General features: G+C 32.7%; 1 protein-coding gene across 4 annotated transcripts in view; it reads right to left on the bottom strand.

Annotated features, from left to right (window-relative positions):
• Positions 1-14,980, bottom strand: part of LOC148284956 (uncharacterized) — a 213,078-nt gene that overhangs the window by 16,514 nt on the left and 181,584 nt on the right. For all 4 annotated transcript variants that reach the window (XM_088232225.1, XM_088232244.1, XM_088232216.1 and 1 more), the window contains one exon: positions 5,682-5,825. In XM_088232225.1, the coding sequence (XP_088088351.1) occupies positions 5,682-5,825 (144 nt within the window). The remainder of the gene's footprint in view (positions 1-5,681; positions 5,826-14,980) is intronic.

The following is a 14,980-nucleotide window of genomic DNA, read 5'->3' as shown; positions in this document are numbered from 1 at the left end:
ATTTTTATCTTGTTTTTGAGCTATTTTTTGCAACCGCCAAATTTAGTTTCGTATGCATTGTGGTCTAAATACAAAGCCATTTATGTTTTTTTTTCTAAAATAATGATTCATAATTTTTTTCACTTTGTATCATTTAGTTATGTACGTTTGCGGAAATAATATTTTTATTTGTATATCCTTAATAAATCATGCGGTAGAGGGTTAAAATTATGGCCTTTTATGCTTTGCAATAATAATTAAATTATTAAACATCATATCTACTCGTAGACCAGTTGGAAAAAATCCCACTGGTGACTGATATAAATAAAGAAGGAAATATGTACAGGTGTTTGTAAACCAATCCCGGGGATTAAACCAGACAAAGTAGATTAAAACGACAGCTCCGAGGAAAATAGTAGTAAGTTTTGGCTATTTTGCAAGTAAACACGTTAAATCAATCATCGTCTGAAAATATTGATAGAATCAAACATTGCATTTGTTACCTTACAAAACAATTCGGACAAATTGATTTATGTACTGCTGTCATTTTTAGAGTGTTATTATCATTTTCTATTTACATATCCTATAGGGCAGGGGAGGCCAACTTGATCTACTTTGAACTGTCCAGAGTCTGTGCGATTTACCAATCATTTAATGAAGAGTTTTATGATAAACTTTACAACAGATTTAATAGAAAAATATTTTTTTTTTCATAACGCATGCAATAAGATTAGATAAATGAAACAAAATTCGCAGTTTTTTTTATTCGTTGACTGTATGAAAAAAGCACGGGACAAAATTGAAAATAATTCTGAGTAACAAATTAGCGTGAGAATCTTTCACTAAGGTAGCAAAGTCAAAATTTTAGTTGAATGTTGCCAACCTTAAATATTCCAACGTATGAGCGTCCGTCATGCGAGAACGGTGATTACTTTTCGATTGTTTTAAGTATAAAAATGTCGATTGACATAAACATGCTCAAACAAAATACAAGTGTTGTTGTTCAGTACATTTTTTAAAATAAGAATATTCCTCATTAGAAACCAATGTCCAGAAATTTAGAACAGAGCCTGACCTTGTGTGTGAGAATTTCATTTTCCGGTGAAATTTGGCCCGTTTGAAATATCTCTGCAATTTTGTGGTACATTTTGTAAGTGTCCGATATGGATACCTTACTGGTAAATTCGACCAACCGCTCAATTCTTTAGCCTGATCGCGATCGACCGGCTTAATAGGGGCGATCAACCTAGAGGAGTACTGTAATAGCAACTTCATATATCATTAACAAGTAACACAAAAGTACCTACGGCTTATTTAGAATTATTGGTATTATTTGTTATTATTTTTATTTTTTTAATTGGTTATTTTTTAAACTTTCTTCATAACTGTATTTATTATTTGTTTTTGGTCTACCTTTAAACCTTTGTGTACATTTGTTTAATTTAAGAATAAATATTTATTTTTTGTACTTATCACATTGTATTTATTATGGTTAATAATTTTATTTTTTTATTATTATATGTTTTATAACTTAAAATCAATATTTCTTTTTAATTTCTTTTAAAATAACCTGTCACTAAAGATGATCGTGTATATATCGTCATCATCGTAGAATAACGACGCATGTTATTTTCTTCAACTTTTTATTAGAGCGGTTTAAAATCTTTTTTGTCAGTTTATGTCACAACCTGATACGCGCAAAAATATATAATTTGATACTTGGGTTAGATTTACATATTTTTTCTAAACCAGGGCCGCGATTACAAACGCTTTCCACATTTGTACTTATCGAGAAAGTATAAAGTAAAATCGTACGAAAATGTGTATATTTCTTTCAATATTTAAAGTATCTAATACCCGTATGCAGAGACAAAACTTAAGGTGAGGAAAGAACATTCTAATTTCAAATGCAGAGAATAACCTGAAGATAAAGACAATATAATGTACTTTCCTCACCTTAAGGTTTGTCTCTGCATACGGGTATAAGTTAGTAACTTGTTATGGAATGAGTTACGAAAAAAAAGATATTATTGTTTTCATACAGACAACTTAATTTGAATATGTAGATAAAACTGAAGATAAATGTTGTCTTCTCATTGTAGTAAATGAACCGGATTGTGGTGCCGTGGTAGTATTGTGGACTCGCGGGCCAAAGGTCCAAGATTCAAATCCTACTCTACCGCAACTCGATTTCCATTTTTCCACTAAGAACTTCTTTTTTGATTCAATTTAAAAAAATACAAAAAAATACTAGCCCCGAAATAAAGCCTTTATATAACCTTTTCAAGATCAAATACAAAAAAGTCAATGTTGCATTTTTCGCACATCTGTCGTTGTTCTACGCTCACGACAATATGTACACCGCTGAGGAAGATTTGGTAAAATTAAGATAAAATCTTATTCAATTGATACATTTCGTGGAAAATGTATATTTCAACAAAAAATATAAAATCAGACATTGTTAACAACTTGGATACTCCAAACTGCTACGGTTATTCCGGAGCGTATGGTACTCTGACCACGCAGCTAACGAGTCAGTAATAGATCGTTTGACACTTGGCAATTAGTAGTCAAGCACCACCAAGATGGCCATTATCTCACCAAATCTCAAATGCTTGTCAATAACAAATTGATCACGGATTAAAAATTCCTGGTAGGTACCGCGCGGCAGCCCGAATTTTTATCAATACCTGACCGATCCACGATGTGTTAAATGCGATTCTACTTCGTATGGAGATTCTTAGAAAACTTGTATCAATGTATCAAGTTTTACTAAAAATGGTTAGATACCAAATAATATAAATGTTCATAAGATAAAATTATAAAATATTATCCGCGTAGTGAGATTCGCATTACTGTGAATGTTTTTTGCATCGTCATTGCTTGGTGGAATTGATTACTGAAAAAAATACCGATTGGTACTTAATTTACAAATTAAAGCGAGGTGTAAAAAAACAGTAATTGACTTATTTCATTTATTCCGGATAATTTTTAAAGCCCCATTTATGTAGAAAAGCACCCCAAGGGCGCTGTACAATAAACACCCCAACACGTCCTGCAGGTACAGAGCACATAGGCGGTTGGTATTTTAGTTCCCTCTTTCAAATATATTATTTAAGATTTTGAAAATGCATAGGAGCTAGATAAAAACCTGTCAATTCAATTCAATTAAATTAAATCCTTTCATTTGAAATAACACATACATTACAAACTATTCAAGACGGGCATATGATAAAAAGACAAAAATTACATAAAGAGACTCTTGTCGAAATAGCTGGAGAATCCTGTTATGGAAAACCCCTTCGGATGCATGGAACAGATCAATATCCAGAGCGATGTTGTTCAGCATAGCGGTAGCCCTTCCAACACGTATAACCATTGTCAGGTTAGTCCTGTACATCGGAATATGAAACAATCTATGCTGACGATGTCTTAGGTAGATATCAGGAACATACAAACCAATGCTCATCATAATCTTAAAATTATTGACCATACCGCGCAACAATCGATAAAAATGTGTAGTCAATGCACATGCAAATGATTGAAGCAATTGCCATGCAAAATTTCTTGAAAAAATACAGCATATTTTAAACACAACTTACAAAAAAATATTATCATTTTTTTTACAAGATAAAATATTTTTTTCACTAACCAAGCCAATTGATATGGCTTGTCAGTAGAAATCTTTAAAACAAATTCTAGTATGCATTTCATTAATTTAATACTGATACTACTAAACTATATTATTGGAGTTTGACACACGAAGAGTAAATAATAAGAAAAATAAAAACATTAAAAATAAAATAAATACATGACTATATAAAAAAATAAATACTCGAATTTCGTATTTTATTTTAAATAAATGAACTGAGCGAGTCTAAATTAATAAATAATAAATAAATATATATAATTTACATTAATCGTGCATCTAATAAAAGTAAACTCAATAAGGCGACCTCCGTGGTTTATGACGCTTGACTCACGCAGGGAAGGTTCCGGATTCGATTAACGGTGAGAACAAAAAAACTAATTGTGATTTTTCTCAATCCTGAGTGTCCTGTTCTGTAATTCACCACACGGTGGCTTTCTGGTCTGTTGTAGTGTAAAAAAAGTCAATAATAATAAATCCAATAAAAACATCTCGACACGGGCGGTTGTGGTCCCATGTTAGCCGCGCAGACTCCGTATTAGGAGGTCTAAGATTCGAACCCCACTCGAAAACAACCTGTTTCCCATTTTCCAACACGGCTATTTAAGACTAATAGAAAATGGACACAAAATTGAAAAATTTGGGTAAATATAAAAAAAATTAAATGCATTGTTTATTTTTTGTTGTACTAGAAAAGCTGTTTAATATTTGGAATAAAACAACGCTATCATTATTTGAAACTGGGAAAAACAATTTTGCGTGTGAATATTTTTTACAGGTGAACTGAGCGGAATATCGTAAAAAGTTTAAGCAAAAAATGTCGTGTCTTAAGGTAAGTTGAGTGCCACCTGCTACTAACAGCTGACACGCAAGGTGTCTGGTCAAATGCCAGGTTATTCATAAATAAAGAGACGGTCTTTAAAACAATTTAAAATACCATACTTAGATTAACCGTTTTCAAAAAATATTAGCAGTTTGTAGAAACAAGTGTAAAATGCGTGTTAAGACATCTATCGATGAGGGATGTGGTCTTAAGGGGAGGAATTACAAAAAAAATCATTGGTAAGTACCGCGACTCAATCTACGTCGGTATGCTTTATCAACTTTTCATCTCTGACGTCATATGATCGAATTCAACTAATAAGTGACGCCGAAACATTACTCCACGTTCCATACCGAATAAAAATTAAATATAGTTCTCATTCATATTTTAAATAAGCTTCTGTGATAAAACGCAGCCACTTCAAAACTACCTCATCACATGTTTTTAAACCACTCACTTTTTTTTGTATCCTGTATTTTTAATTTGTTGTTTTTTATCACACCAAAAGAATTGGCCCAACAAATTGTGTGTATATATATATATTTGAAATAATGAAACTACGTCCTTAGTTATTTTGGATAAGCACACATTTAAATAATAAATAGTACTTAGTAATAGAACTTTTAAAAGGGGAATATGGAACTCTAGGTATATGGTTTACCATTATTTGCTGGTTTGGGACACATGATCTGCCGTTGGTTGGTTTGAGTGATCACTTTACACACTGTGTAATATTTATAACAAAAATGATCAAGATACGCTGCGGTTTGTGTACCAATGCAATGTCAAATGCACCAATAGGCTCGGAAAGGGAATGATGATGATATTTTAAATGACGTTTATTATGTTTGTTAGTCATTAATTCATTCCTCCCAACATAGGACTTGGGATGCGTATCGACGTTTTGTAAATATTTTTTTTTTTATAAATAAATTAATGTAAGTTAACTAGGAGGCCTCCATGGTGTAGTGGTAGACACTAAACGATTCGATTCCCGGTGAGAAAACAAAAACCATATCTGATTTCTCTCAAGCCCGGGTGTTCTATGCTGTAATTTACTACTGTATTGGGTCTCCTTGCCTGTTGTGGTGAAAAAAAACACAACAAAAATGCCTAAAAGTTAAGCTCCAATGCACAATATAAAAAGATTAACCCGTATTTGGAACAATGGTAGTGATTATTAATTTGCATGTGTTTAAAATACGAACAAAGGTCTTATTTTTGATTTACCTGTATATCCATAGTCCAAGCGTCCTGGCGTCGCGGCGCGTCAGGTGCCACCGATGTCACCCTGTCCAAGCGTCGCCTATACTCCTGGAGCACGGGTATCTTACACTCCTTTTCCCCACTTCGGAGTATCACTTCCCGTTCAATCTGCAACAAGAATTCAACATTTAGAATCTGATAATATGTCAAATTATTTTTCGGTCGTTTTTGTTTATTAGTAAAAAAAAATTCTGTAAACAAATATTTTAAAATGCACTGAGCAAGCAAACATTAGTCCAGAGCTTGTTTCTTCCAATCCTCGATTATGCAGATGTATGTTATCCAGATACTAATTTTGAATTGCTTGATAAGCTTGAACGATTGCAGAATATTTCGAATATTGTAATGTTTGTGTGTAGCGCGATTTGCATCCTAGTGTAATTGGTGTTCTGATGAAGAGACGGGTACGCATCGAAATTGGTAAACATGGAAAAGTCGTTTTGTAAAAATGTTTTCTACCATTTCTTAAAAAAATAAACTTATTTTATTAATTACAATGAACTTTCACCAAGTTAATTTCATTAACTAATTTGAAGGAGTTTTTTTTTTAAGAAAAAATAAATATTTGCGTTTTTATGATTTACCGAAATATTTCATTTTGAAGGCCATTTTCAACGAGTTGTAAATAACTCACTATTAGAAAATGGTATTCAAGTTGGGGTAGAGTGGGATTCGAACCACAGACCTTTGAGTCGTGAGTCCGAGACACTAGCCACGGGACCACAACCTGATTCAGTTTTTTAGATATTTTAATTTAGTTTTAATATCAACCATTTTATCTAACTATGTTTTAAGACAAATATTGGTAACCACTCCCCTTTACCTTGAATCCAGAAGGCACAATTGCTAGTAATTAGAAGACAGACTCCTCCCTTCCCCACCTCGTTTCACCCCTGCAGAAGTAAGCAACCATTTGCTTTTTTTTGGTATTTAATTTTTTAAAATTTTATTCGTTTAAATAAAATATTTTAATGTGCTAATATGTCTTCTTGCTCATACTGATCATCGTGGTTTCGTATGTGACAGGGTTTAATAAACACCCTGTATAATATCTGATAGTTAGTCGCCATCTTATTTCAGAATTAGATACGTAATATTATATATTTTTAGATAACCAGAGTGCATAACATGTCCTGCCTTCGGTCAAAAATGTTGTATTCCATTTTCATGCAACTCTCTGTCGCTCTATTCCGGTGTTTTTCAATCTGTGGATCGCGACCCCCAGGGGGGTCGCAAAGCCTTGCTTGGGGGGTCACCGTCACCAGCGAGGTAAAGGAAAACGCAATGGGTTTTGGTCCTACACTACAGTAAAACACAGTGATTTCAGTGAGAAAGCTGTGCTTGTTTTTTTTTTTTTTTAACAATTTGTCGAACCGTGGTTCTATTTTAAAGACGCAAATAACAAACATTAGTTCACATAGAAAAAATACATAAGCAAATATGCATTTCTTCTTTTCTCCAAACTACTGTAGCCAAGCATTCCAAGTATTTATTTATTTATTTTAAAGAAACAAACAGTCAACAATGATATAGTAACATTAAAAAAATACAGTTTAAAGAGAGACCAGCAAAGTTTCTAAATAAGAATCATACGTATTATTAAATTGTGTTACAACAAAAGGTTGTGTTTATGTGTATTTGTATGAGAGTAAGTGTATATATGTGTTTATGTGTATCAGCGTGAGAGTAAGTGTTCAGGTGTGTGTAAGTGTGAGCACCATTAAATAGTAAGTGAGATCGTATCGCAGCCAGAATTAAGGAGTCTTAATTTATTTTCAAACATCAATAGATGAAAAAAAAGCATTATAGTTAGAGCAAGAACGATAGAGAAAAGAGTGTTGTGCATAGATAGTGCTACAGACTGGCAGATGGAACAACTACTTATTTCTTGTCACGCGAAAGGGGACATTAAGATTAATTTTGGAGAGTAAGTCAAAAAAGTCTACTTTATTATTTAATAATTTATGTAAATAGCATAATTCAGATACAGTGCGTTGGCAGATTGGCTGTAAGTACTAAGCTAGCTGTAAGTATGAAGTATGATAGGCACAACCACGGATGGTATTCGTACTTTCTTAAGTAAAGATACAACAGAAATTTCTTCTGAACTATCTCCAGCACAAAAGAGTACTTCAACTCGCGGGGCACTCAGATCAGAGATCCACACTCAAGTCTGTTTTGCATTAATCATATATAAAAGGCAAAGTTCGTATGTGCGTCCTTGATAAACAATTTGCGTGTGGTTTTCAGATGAATGTAGATCTTTGCTATGAGCATATTTATAACTCTTAACATCGTCACTTTATTAATTCGAAAAAACTTTAGGAGCGTAGATATTTTTTTTATCGTTGACTAGAGCTGCATTCGCCGAGAATGTATATACAAAAAAATTAGAAAAATGTTATTTTTTTGTGCATAAACAAATTGATTTGAAATGTTTACAAACAAAATTCAGTAACTATAAAATGAGATTTAATATATTTTTGAAAATCGTATTCTCATGCATCCGTGCATCCCGTTGGTTGGAAAATCAGAGTTTGACATTTGCAAAAAGAATTCCATATTAGGAAATGGATTATTTTATGTTGTGGAATTTAAACATAAAAAGGTACATAGGTACTAACTTATATTCAATATTTGAATACGAATTATTTTAAGTTCTGGAATTCAATCATAAATAAGTAGAAATCTAGCAATAGCAAAGCATTGCCGGGTTCAGCTCGTATGTTATAAAGAAGCCCAATAACACGAGTCTTCAAGATCACTTTCGCTATTCGGAGAACAAAGCCTATGTGAGTGTGAAATTTCAATTTAGCTTCAAACATAACTCGCAGGTGCCAGTGCCAATTTTAACGCCTTTTTTGCCATATTTGGATGTTCTTCTTACTCATCCACAATATGTCAATATCATGCGAATTCAATTATATTTTAAGCATACCTTCAGCAGCAAGATCCATAAGTTTCACAGATCCCGTTGCGCGTGCTTTTATCTTGCATTTGATTTCTCGATTAATAATAATAATGTGGTGTCAATCAAAAGAAAAATAAATATGTACATTGTCGTTGAAATCGCAGACATACGAGTAGTAGGTATAATGAAATTAAGGTCCTGGGGGGTCGCCAGATTTTTTTTACTCGCAAAGGGGTCGCGGATTCAAAAAGATTGAAAAACACTGCGTTATCCTTTCAAACTTGTATTTACACTGGTTTCGGCTAAACACGAACAAATATTCTGTTGACTTGTGCTAAGCACACGTACGGATATACGTGACGATTTTATTAAAAACACATAACGATCAACTTAAAACTGCTCGATTAAAGTTATTTATGTTTGTTCAATGAAAAATACAAATCGTGTTAAATTTATATTATAGTTTTTTTTAGAATTTAACCGTAAATTATTTTGAGAATTAAAAATTTTAATAATTATTTTAGAATTTTGACCATTTAATTTGTTATTATTTATTTTCCTCTACTGAAATTGGAAACTTTATTGTAAAACATTACTTTTAATGCCCGTATCTGTATTTTTGACATATTTTTTTTTGCTCAATTATAAGTGTTTATCAATTTAATTATAAACTAATTTTTTTTGCAAACCTTTTAAAATATTGTTTAAGTTGCTTGAATTCGCATCCAAGCGTTTTGAAGCCGCAAGAATTTTAGTGGTATCAACATACATACATTTAATGTAAACCAAATGAACATAAAATTATTTCTAACTTAAACTGCAAATAGGGTCTTGATTTTCAACCACCCATGCACTCTGTAGCTGCAAGACTTGTAATTTAGATTATTTGTAAACGATTAAGAACTCTTATAAATATTTTTTTGGTACAGTGTAAATGGGGGCTAGATTTTTAAACGTCCCTGCGTTCTGTAGTTGTAAGACGTGTTGTTATCTAGCTCCTATAAAATTATCAAATATATAAAAAAATAAAATAAATAGAACAACTTTGTTTATAACCACTTAATTTTCTACCGGCCGGTTCCAAAGTTATACAAGCTTCTTTATCGAGGTTGACTTAACTAATTTAGTTTAGTTAACACGTCACACACTACACACTGATGCGGATTTATATCCATATATATTATGTTCGAGTTATTTCACACGCAGAAGCAGAACTACGATTCTTATTACAAATACGTAATTGTTTAAAAATAATTTTCAAGGATTATATTTATATTTCTTTTAAATCTTTTTTATTTAAGAGATAATGGTTAAATTGCTTTAATTAAATTCAAATGGAGGTGTTATTAATGAATCAATATATTTATACATAAACATCTTTATAAAAAAATGGCAGGTTCGCATCTAAAGTTCTCATTTTTAAGTCTAAAATTTAAGTATTCCTACCAATATTGATAATGAATTAAAATAACTTATAATATAATGATATAAAAATAACAGTTATTTGTAAAGTAAGACTGTGAATGGAATAGGCGCATTGAAGAGTCTAACTATACTTCAAAGTGATCACAAAATGTAATTTCAAGTTGGTAATTAATTTTAAACAATATATATTTTGAATCAAAAGCTTAACAATGGAGGTCCATTACACAGAAAATCATTAAAGCTATACAATTAACAATTACTTCGCAATACAAGTATTGTGTAATTTCGAGATAATAGATTTCAACAGGTAAAGAGAATTGATTGGTAAAATTAAATTAGTGCGCTGAAAAGCCAACTTAAGAATTGGGGAGAAAATGCGGTTATTCAGCAGTCGACCTATTGTTTATAAGCGCAATTTTAATAAATAATAAAATAAATAAAGAATTTCTATGCAAATTTAGGTGTATCATATAAAAACACAACAATTGCAATTATTATTTTTAAACTTGGAAATCTCCACCAAAAACGTAAAACTAGTTATTGGTGCCAAAATAAACTGTACATAAAAATCTACCTTAATAATAGCGTAATTCAAAACTGTCTCTAAATCTTAAAAAAATCGATTTCAATTATACTTCTTGGTACTGCAAACTTAGCATTCTCCATTGAGTTGGTAAAGCATGGTAAGAAATCTCACAATTCTTTTTTTAAAGTTTTTCGCAAACATCTCAGGAACTCCTTCAATAGAGATTTCTAAGTTTGCTTCTGGTCCCCTTACTTTTTTAAAGGAATAACCCGCGAAGGCTCTATTTTACAGGCTTGTCAGCAGGTGGGAAAGATACGAAACAATAGGAAGTATTAAAAAAATACACCATAACACCCAAACCAATTTAAAAAAAATCGTTCTTGGATTTTTTTGCGAGTCAGTTTCGCAGTAGCTGTTTTTTTTATTCCCCCCTTTAAATACTCTTAACATTCTCCATTACAGCATTTATAATTTACAGACAGTATTATAAATGTACCCAAAACAAAATAAAAATGTTTGTATAATAGTTTTGAGAGAAAAAAAAGTAACTTTGTTTTATAAACCACTTTAATCATTTACACAACTGACTAGCTTTGGCAACAACAGTGTGCCCTCTTCAGGGTTATTTATTAACTAAACATACAAAATATATAAAATAAACAGTAAACAAATTAGTGGATATCGATAATGATAGGGGTGGGGTTATTGTGTTTATGGTGCGCTAAGGGTAGGAGAGGGGGCACTTATCCTTATCGACACCCAATAATCTATTCACTGTTTCTTTTATATGTTTATTATGGATTTATTTATTTATTTAAATAAAACAACGTTATATTATTTATCTCTCAAAAATAGAAAACCGTTTTATATCCTGAAAGTTATAAAACGAGTCTGATTTCTTTTTTCTCTCGCTATATAATTATTTTCTTTTTTTTATATTTATGTCGTTAATATTTTTGGTTGTATATTATGTGTATTTACCTACTTGTTACTATTGTTAAAGTTTTTCAATTTTATAATTTTTTGCTATGTGTATATATGTATTTTTTTTTCATATTATGTTCGATATATGTTAAAGGCAATTTATGCCGTTTAGGTACAAATAAATAATTAAAAATATATGTATTGATTGATTTGGTGTTTGTTTTGTAGAACTCCATATTTTTTAAGTTTTTATTTTTATTTATGTAAAAATAAAATAAAGTGTTCAGTAGACTCAAATCAGTGATTGATTTCTAATATTATAAGTTTAAAAATACAGTGGTGCCTCACACAACGAACTTAATTCGTTCCAGGAGCAAGTTCGTTATGCGAAAAGTTCGTTATGTGAAACGCGTTTTCCCATAACAATACATGTTAAAAAAAATAATTCGTTCTGTAGCATAAAATATGGTAAGATGACATAAAAAAAAGATAAATTTTTTGTTATTATTTTTATTTAGATACATCTAAAAACATAATGAAAAAAACACACATTTTTTAATTTTAAGAAATAATCGAATCTTGCACATCTTCATCCATTTTCCGCTTTTTGGCCGATGGTGCAGTGAAAAACCTGTCCAAAGTCGTTTGTTTCTCTCTTTTCTTCAACATCTGCCGGAAATAACGGACAAGAGTATCGGATTACAGGTCGTTGATCCTGTTTGCTTCAGCGGAATCCGGATAGTGGGTATTGGTAAACTCCTGAACTGCTTTCCATTTGACCAGGATGTTCTTGATGTCAGCAGTTGGAATTGGTTGATTGTTTGATTGTTGCTCCTCGTTATCAGATGACGCTTCCCTTTGAGCATTGTCCTGTTGTTGGGCCAGAAGTGTTTGGAGCTCTTCAGTTGTCAGCTCTTCTTTGTGTTCCTCAATAAGCTCCTCTACATCCTCTTCAACGATTGCTGCGACACGTGCGTAAGTTAAGCGTACTGCTCAGTGACTAACGACTGCCTGCGCGGAAGGATGCAATAAATCGGCAGTGATCGTGTGAAGTGGGCGACTTCGTTGTGTGAAGCGAAGTTCGTTGTGTGAAGCGAAGTTCGTTGTATGAATCGTGAAATGAACGAAAAGGAAGTTCGTTGTGTGCAGCGTTCGCTGTGCGAGGCGTTCGTTATGCGAGGCACCACTGTATATGTTTTACAATGATCCACAATTTTGGTATCACAAATATCCTAAAAAATTAAATAAAAATAATATTTCCTCCCACATTGCTGTCAACATTTCAACAAACAAAAAAAACGTATTGCTTCTTTATTAATTTGAATATATTCTTTTATAACGAGGACGACCTTAGGCATTCTTATTGAATTATCCTTGCATTTCATAATGGATGCATTGTCAAGTAATAAATACGCAAATTTCCGACAGTAAAACTGTAATTAACACGATAATGGGCGAGTCTTAGAATATTAAGTAGGATTATTCAAAGTATCCTGAAATATATTGTATATTATAATAAATATTCTTGGGAAATTACTCATTGCCAAATGGATACATACAACAATCAACAATGATTTAAATGTATTGCTCACCGCATTTTTTCGATATTCCAGATATTAACGTCATTTTTTCCCTTAATAGAATATTCAGCTTCCTGCGATAAACATTTGTTTGCCAAAGAAGATTTCAGTGCACCGTTCAGCCTGTTCCCGGCACTCACCCTCCTTTCAATACCTTTCTCGGTCTTTTCATCCCCAGTAAACATACTTCCCAGATACACATAGAGTTCTAGTGCCAACTCTGATGCATGGGAGCGAAGCATGGAATTGGAAAAATGATGATGAAAGTAGGTTAACTGCTGTCGAAATGCGATCCCTCAGGCAAATGGGTGAACTGTGTAAGGCTAAGACATGCATTACGGACAGAATCAAGAAAGGGGTGCTGCGTTGGTTTGGACATGTAGAGAGAATGGACAGCGAAAGAACGGCTAAAAGGATCTACGATGCGAATGTTGATGGATGCAGAAAACGAGGAAGACCGAGAAGGACATGGCACGACCAAGTCAATCAAATACTTGAAGATTGACGTGTCAAGAGTAGAAGTAATCGGCGGGCGTGCATGAGAAAATTTATGAATGTAGAGGAAACGATGTCTGTATGCAAAGATAGAGGATATGGCGTTTTATCCTCTTTGACTACCCCTACGGGGAAACGGCGTAATGGTTTGTTTGTTTTTTAGAATATTCAACATTAACAAACGTAATTCTTTATACGCACCTAGTCGTAAATAAGACAGTAGATGGTACTCAAATTGCAGCGGATCACGATCATCGGTTACATAAAAGATAAGGTGATCAATCTTATGCTTCAGGTGACATTCTATAGGCAGTATAATATTGCAGTAAAACCTTCTTACAAATAAATATGTCATAAAAAAAATCGAGTTCGTCCTGGTACCTGAAGCGTAAGACTGATCATCTTATCTTCATGTAACAAAAAAAAACAAGATACGCTGCGATTGGTGTACCAATGCAGTGCCCTATGCACTATTAGTTGCGAAAAGGGAATGATGAGTTGGTTTTAGGAGAAAACTTATAGCAGATTCTTATTTTGAGTGTAACCACTTTGAATTAAAACAAATTAGATATATTTTTGAAAACTGACTTTATTTATCAAATTAGCACTAAGCACAGTAATTTCTAATAAAAATATGTCAATCTAAGCTAAACTGGCAGTGCACAACGGAGTTTTAGTCCCAACACTTATGTATGGAAGTGAAAAATGGAACTGGCAGAGGAAGGATGAAAGCCGAGTGAACGCGGTTGAAATGCGATCTCTTAGACGAATGTGTGAGAAATCAATGTAATGCAGGGTTACGAATGATGAAATCAGGCGAGAGTGTAAATCTGAGTCAAGTATAATTGATAAGATTAAGAAAGGGTCTCTGAGATGGTTTGGTCACGTAGAACGAATGGACGACGAAAGAATGGTAAAATCAGTATATATGGCGAAAATAAACGGCAACGTGAGACAATGACGACCAAGGAAGACGTGGCGTGATCAGATAAACCAAAATCTTAAGTCTGGTCATGTCAAAAGCAGACAGAACCGAAGGGCATGTATGACAAGATGTATGTATGTGGAAGAGGCTAGGATTGTATGCCAGGATAAACGTGTGTGGCGGTCCATTCTCTCTGCCTACTCCTACGGAGAAATGACGTGATGGTAGTAGTAGTAGTAGTAATAATTTTTAAAATAAACGTGTGATGCTTATTTTCACGAATAATAATATTCAATAAAATCATCAAAAAAAGCTTTTTTAAAGGCCGTATTTTAGTTTATAATTTAATAATTTATGGGCTAAAAACATTATTTTCCTGCACAGGCAGATATTTAATTACACTCTTCCGGTTGTCGAAGTGAAAAAAGAGTTAGATACACTTAAAGCTAATTAAATGCTGATTACGAATCAATAAAT

The sequence above is a fragment of the Micrasema longulum genome, unplaced genomic scaffold, assembly GCF_059751315.1.
Source record: "Micrasema longulum isolate JH-2025_06_02 unplaced genomic scaffold, ASM5975131v1 h1tg000073l, whole genome shotgun sequence".
Lineage (NCBI taxonomy): Eukaryota > Metazoa > Arthropoda > Insecta > Trichoptera > Brachycentridae > Micrasema > Micrasema longulum.
Note: the sequence above shows the minus strand (reverse complement) of the source record. Positions and strands in the feature narration are given on the sequence as shown.